At 58.5% G+C, this 6,000-nt stretch overlaps 1 protein-coding gene across 1 annotated transcript; it reads right to left on the bottom strand.

Annotated features, from left to right (window-relative positions):
• Positions 1-1,315: 1,315 nt before the first annotated feature.
• On the bottom strand, positions 1,316-5,675 carry SELENOW (selenoprotein W). Its single transcript, XM_082710543.1, has 6 exons — positions 5,380-5,675; positions 3,895-3,919; positions 3,735-3,788; positions 3,482-3,556; positions 3,287-3,385; positions 1,316-1,712 (listed from the first exon to the last, which is right to left on the bottom strand). The coding sequence occupies exons 1-5, from the start codon at positions 5,424-5,426 to the stop codon at positions 3,305-3,307; spliced, it is 282 nt and encodes a 93-aa protein (XP_082566669.1). The 5' UTR covers positions 5,427-5,675; the 3' UTR covers positions 1,316-1,712; positions 3,287-3,304.
• Positions 5,676-6,000: the final 325 nt, after the last annotated feature.

The raw sequence follows: 6,000 nt of genomic DNA on the forward strand, positions 1-6,000 counted from the left end.
CGGAGTCCTGGGATCGAGTCCCACATTGGGCTCCTTGCTCAGCGGGGAGCCTGCTTCTCAAGCTCTGCCTGCCCCTCACCCTCTCTAACAAAATCTTTTTTTAAAAAGAAGGGGGAATGAGTTGTATGGTATGCGTTGTATCTCGATAAAGCTATTTTTAAAGGTAAAGAGTAACATTCGTTGGACTGTGATCTCTTCTGTTTCTCCAGCTCTTTTCCTCTGGTCTCCAGCCCATGACCAGTCCCGAATGCGGTTTCGTGGGTGTCTCCAAATCAACAGCCTCATAGAATGGGATGTTTGCATCTAGATGCTTTTTTGTGGCATCTAGTGGGGTGGGTGTCCTCACCTCGCCCGTGCCACCCGATGGCCCGGCTCAGACGACCTGAGAGAAGAATTGAGCTTAATTCGGTGTGACCCGTCTGCTTCAGCACGATCCAGAGTTGGGTTCACAGAATTGCCAGAGCTCCCACTCTGTCCCACAACGAGGCGTTGGAGCTGACAGAACAGCAACATCCTTGTTTGGGGGGCTTTTGTAAAGATCCTGGTGCACTGTACACAAATGAAATTTTGTTTGTGTGTTTTGGTGATTTCATTTTTCCAGGACATGTACAAACATTTAAGATAGAAACGGGCCTCCGTGAAAGGGGTTCCAAGATATCAAGTGGGTAGTCTGTTTGAAGCGAGACTGGAGGGCCAGCCTCCCTGTGGGTCTTATAAATGGTCCAGGCCCAGAAGGAGCTCCCAAGTGGGCTTGAGACTCCTGATCACTGCCCCCCCCCATCCCCGACAGTCCCAATGCTGTGGTCCAAGGGGTACCCGAGTCTCCAACCTCCCCAAGTGGCCCTAACACCCAACCCAGCACAGAGACAGAATGACAGCTGACCATGGGGTCCTCAGCAAGCTTCGTCCACCAACGACATCCGCTCACCTTTCTCTACCAGGGGCTAATCCAACTTAACCAATTCCTAATTCCACTGTCAAGGGCAATAGCCCACTTAGGATCCCAGTCCCCTAGCCAGTCGGCTCAGTGCTGTGACTCACTCGAAGAGCCAACAGAACAGAGCATGGGAAGCGCTCTCTGGGCTCTGAAGGTGGTGACCAAAGCCGGCTCTGCTGTCCCAGGACTCCCCTGCTTTCTGTCCCATGGCTGCTGGAGTCACCAACCCACCCAGATGCGGAGGAGGGGGGCGCGCCCTGGCTCTCATGGGAGCCCCGTCATCATGGGCTGCCATCAGTGCCCCCCACCGCCCACCTCAAGCTCACACGCTGATGCCCAGGTTCCACGAGCAAAATGGAAACTCGCAGAAACGTTCCATTAAACTCACCCAATGTTTAATGAACAGTGAACCATAGACAAGGCTGCCGAAATCTGCAACTCACTCACCTGGATCTCTCTCTCGCCACCACCCCCCAAGAAGGAAGCCAGGAGCAGGACCACCCCAAATGCCAGAGAGTAGCGAGGGGGCTGGGGGATACAGGGAAAGGGTGGGGAGAGGAAGGGGCAAGGCAGAGTGCGAAGTTACACTCCTGGGGGGGCACACGTGTGCCACACACACACACACAAACACACACAGGCAAGGACCAGGGGCGTCAGTCTCAGCCCCCACTCAGCGGCCGCAGGGACATCAGGGAAAGACCAGGCGTCCACGAGACATTTCAGTCCTTCCCGTCATGAAGCGTCTGCCAGCAGGGGCTGGGCCAAGGTCACTGGACTGTGCGGAGAAGAGGTGGGGGAGGGGTGAGTTTACAGGGACCAAGACCAGTGGGGACCCCATGATAAAGACAGACAGACAAGTGAGGAGCAAAATGCAGTCCCAGGGAGAAACTGACGCACGAAGACAACAGGATGCCCGTGAGAGAGAAGCTGTAATCCAACGGGGAAGGTGGGCCAAGACTTCGTTCTTAATAAATTTGGGGGCGGGGATGTGCTGCTGGGCAGCCACTAGCAGAGAGGAGAGTACACCTGTCACCTGTGCCCCACGGGGACACAGCTCTCCGGACAAGCTGCCTACTGAAATGGGGTTTGGGGATGCCTGTGCCAGCTGCAAGCCCCGGAAAGACCTCTTCATGGCTCCCAACCCGCAGGACCCACCTGGCCACCAGCTCCCGGGATGGGGGGGGGGGATCTCAAAGCACTGGGAATGGAATGTCCTGCCTGGGTGACATCCCAGTTCACCTGGGGCCTTGGGCTACGGTGCCCAGCTATGCTAATGACATGATTTAAAGCGGGGGAGTCTTGGACCACAAGATAACCGCTCCTGCTTCTGGAGGGGCCAGAGGCCAAGGTCAACCACGGAGGGCGAGCTTCCCTGTGGTGATACTCCGACCATGGGGACAATGAGGGGTCCTGATGCCGCCCCATACTTCTGCTCTTCACTGACTTTCACGGCTACCCTGCTGCTATGAGCATCGTACCACCCGTGTAACTTGGTGAGTCCCGAGTGTCCTTCTAGCGAATCCCTGAACCCGAGGGTGGTCTCAGGGACCCCAGAAACTGCACCCACAAAACATGCAAACAAGACCCAATGCTCCCTCTTTCCTTTCCCCAACATAAGTCCCATGTTCGCTCATGTGGGAGGAAAGCATCTACCGACGGCCCTCCCTGGAACCCCAGGCAACCCCGGGCTGATGTCAGGGGCCACCTGTCAATTCCCACTTCCAGCTTGAAGAACTGAAAGCCCCGCCCACACCCTCACAGCTGCCAGCACATAACTGAGTCAGCTCAAGCCGCTTTGGAATTACATAATTCTTGACTTTCTCTGTTTAGCGGAGCCCTCGCTTCATCTCAGAGCTGCACAGGAGGCAAGATGCTGCTCTGTATCGCATTAATTCAATCTTCGTGTTCAAGTTCACAAGGTGACCTCACTCTGCTCTGCTAAAGAACTCTAGGAAATGGAACGTGAGTTTCAAGCATTTGAAAACCAGTTTTCTGGACCCAAGTTTCCTGGGGACAGGAAATTGGGTCTACTGTTTACTGACGGAAGGCGGGGATGCTCAAAGAGAGAGAATGGGAGAGCGCTTCCAGGCTCTCGGCCGTCAGGAGCCAGAACCTGGTTCTGGAGTGGGCTAGCATGGGGTGTCCAGTTTTGGGGGGGTGCGGTTGGGGCTCATCTGGAACACACTGGCTTGGAAACGGGAAATCAGGCTCAGGAAGTCCTGAAAAGCAGTTCCGTGAGCTAGAGAATAATACAGACAATGCTACCCATTCTGGATGGTATCAGGTTGGAAACGAGTCTTAGGTTCGGGGTATGTGGACCGCAGTGGGTACGAGCCGGGACCCCCTCACCTCTGCCTTCAGGGCACATTAGCCCTGAGCCAAGGCGGCCTTGACAGCGGCCACCAGCTTCAGAAACTTGCTCTCTGTGTCCACGTAGCCATCACCTCTCTGGGGAGTGGAAGAAGAGGGAAGCAGTGAAATCCCAATGCCCAGCCAGCCTGAGAATAAGACGAGAAAGATGGACGGACAAACAGCCAGCCATACCTTCTTGGAGTGAACCAACTGCCCAGCTACCATCACTTCAAAGAAGCCGGTGGCCTGGGGAGTCCCCTCACCGCACTGGGGAGAGAGATGACGTTGGAGGGGTGGAGCGGCCCACCTGGGGACACCTGCACCTATGGGGTGAAGGGTGGGGCCAGCCCGAGCCACCTGAGATACTGGGATCCCGCCCCCCTCAGGGCTGAGGGACACACAAGGAGACCCATCTCTGATTCTCCTCCCCACCACCAAGACTCACGATGTCCAGGCATCCCGGGAACTCATCTTCTAACTTCTTCTTGAGTTGAAGATACTGCAAAGGAGGTGCGGGGGTGAAAACGGGGGTCAACAGGGGCCACGCCAGCTCGCCCTCCTCCCTCATCTCCCAGGGCCACCCTGGGGCTGGCCAGTCTGCTTACCTTGGACTTGTAGCCTCAAGCGCCACTGGTGGGAGGGAGTCCGAGAGAGTGGGTTCCAGGGGAGAGAGAGAGACGGTGGGGATCCAGAAGAGGAAGGAAGCGGGGGGGAGAGGCAGGTGGGTGGCAGACGGAGACACAAAGGGAAATGGAAGGGGGCCCAGAAAGACATGAAGAGGAACGCAGACAGACGACAAAGCCAAAGAGGGGACAGACAGAGGAGAGGACAGACACACAGAAAATGTTGACAACGGCACGGGGACAGGAACAGGAGGCGGACACCCACACACACAGAAAACCGACACCCAACAGAGGAGCCAAGCAACAGAAAGGGGGCGCAGAGCAAGGGGGTGACAAGGAGAGACCACAAGTATGAGACACAGGCGGAAGGAAGGGAAACAGAAAACGGGTTAGGATGAGAACCAGAGAAACAGCATCCCCACCCACAGCCCGGGGAGGTGTCCTGAAAACCTTCACTCCTGGATCCCCAGGTCCTCCCAGCCCTGAGGCTGGAATCCAAACGCCTCCCCAACCCCCACAGCAGGCTATTTCAGGAGTGGAGTCTGGCACAGGCCTCCTGGGGGCCTCAAAATCACTCCTCTCTCTGTTTTCCGGAGGGTGAGGGGACATTTCTAATGGGCCCGGGGCCAGCAGATCTCAACCTTTCAAAACCAGAAGCTGTCCCAGGGCATTTGACTCACGCTGGGACATGACACATCCCCGGGACATGACCCACCCCCACCCTCCCCTATAACGAAGGCAGAGCTAATATTCTCCTGCAAGCAGTTTCTGGGAGGAGAAATGTGCGGAACGTGCATTTACTAGGCGCCCACAGGCAGGCCTGCCTATGCAATTGGGGCGGGTGTGTGTGTGTGTGTGTGTAAGGAGCAGTCAACGAGAAAATCCCCTGTCCACTCGGGACGTTTTCACGCTAGCGAGGAAGCTGGATCAAACATGCACTCCCTTCCGCGGTCCCTACCAAGATCACTTTCTCTCTCTCTGCATATGGGGAAACCCAGGCCCGAAAGGGAGGATTACTAACGATGGGCACCCACCGTCTTCATTCCTTTCAAACCCACGCTTCTCGAACCTTCCCGACTCTCGCCGTCCCCACCCCATGACTATTCATGGTACTGGGGGAGGGGAACCCTAAACATGCAGAGAGGTTCCGCTCCCGTTACAAAGGTGACCTCCACCCCCAGCTCCGCAAACGGAGCCCCCCCGGAGTCGAGTGTCTTAAATAGCCTCACACGTGTCTCGGTTCCACCTTCGGAAACCTGAGCTGTCCTGAACGCCACGGACCCGGGAGATGGACCAACGCCCTTCCTTCGCGCCAGTCCCCTCACACCCAGCCCACCCGCAGGGAACCCCTTTTCTCGGGCAGGGAGCCCCGTGGGTCCAGCCCCCAGCCCCCAGGGCCCAGCACCGTCGGGCCGAGGAGGGGTGCGGGCGGGGGTCGCGGAGGGGGCCCCCGGCCATCGTGCTTACCAATAAACGACTCGGATGGCGAGGGCCATGGCTGGGGACCGCAGCATGGGCGGGACGCGGACTGCGACCCACCTGCGGCTGGGACGGACGCACTCGGCGGCTCCGGGACCTCAGCACAAAGGTTGTTACTCCGCTTTCCACGGCGCGAACCAACGCGGGGGGGAGCGGGGACGGCGGGGGCCGACGGGCCCCCACGGCGGGAGCGCAGGGACCCTGTGACCTGCCACCCTGAGACCCCACGCAGCCCCTTCCCTTCCCCCGCTGGGGTCGGGCCGTGTCCGACAGAAGCCCCAGGGGAAGCCTCTGCGCGACCCCTCCCGGTCCCCCCTCCGGGCCGGAATGGTACAGCCCCGCGGGGCGGGGTTCGGACCGGCGGATCCGTAAAGAAAACGGAATTGCCAAGGAAGGTGGTGGTTTTCCAGTGTGGGCCGGGAGAGGGGGCTCTCGGGCCCCTTTTCTGCCTGGGAGAGGGTGGGAGGACCGAGCCCGAAAGCACTGGGGGTGCGCAGGGGCGCGCCGGGGAGGCTCAGGTTTCCTGCGAGCGCTACAGGGTCGCCGCTGCCTGATGCGGGCAGGGCCGCTGGACCGGGCGCCGCCTGAGCCGCGAGGCGAGGGGGTTCA

The sequence above is a fragment of the Mustela nivalis genome (genome assembly GCF_964662115.1).
Source record: "Mustela nivalis genome assembly, chromosome: 18".
Taxonomy (NCBI): domain Eukaryota; kingdom Metazoa; phylum Chordata; class Mammalia; order Carnivora; family Mustelidae; genus Mustela; species Mustela nivalis.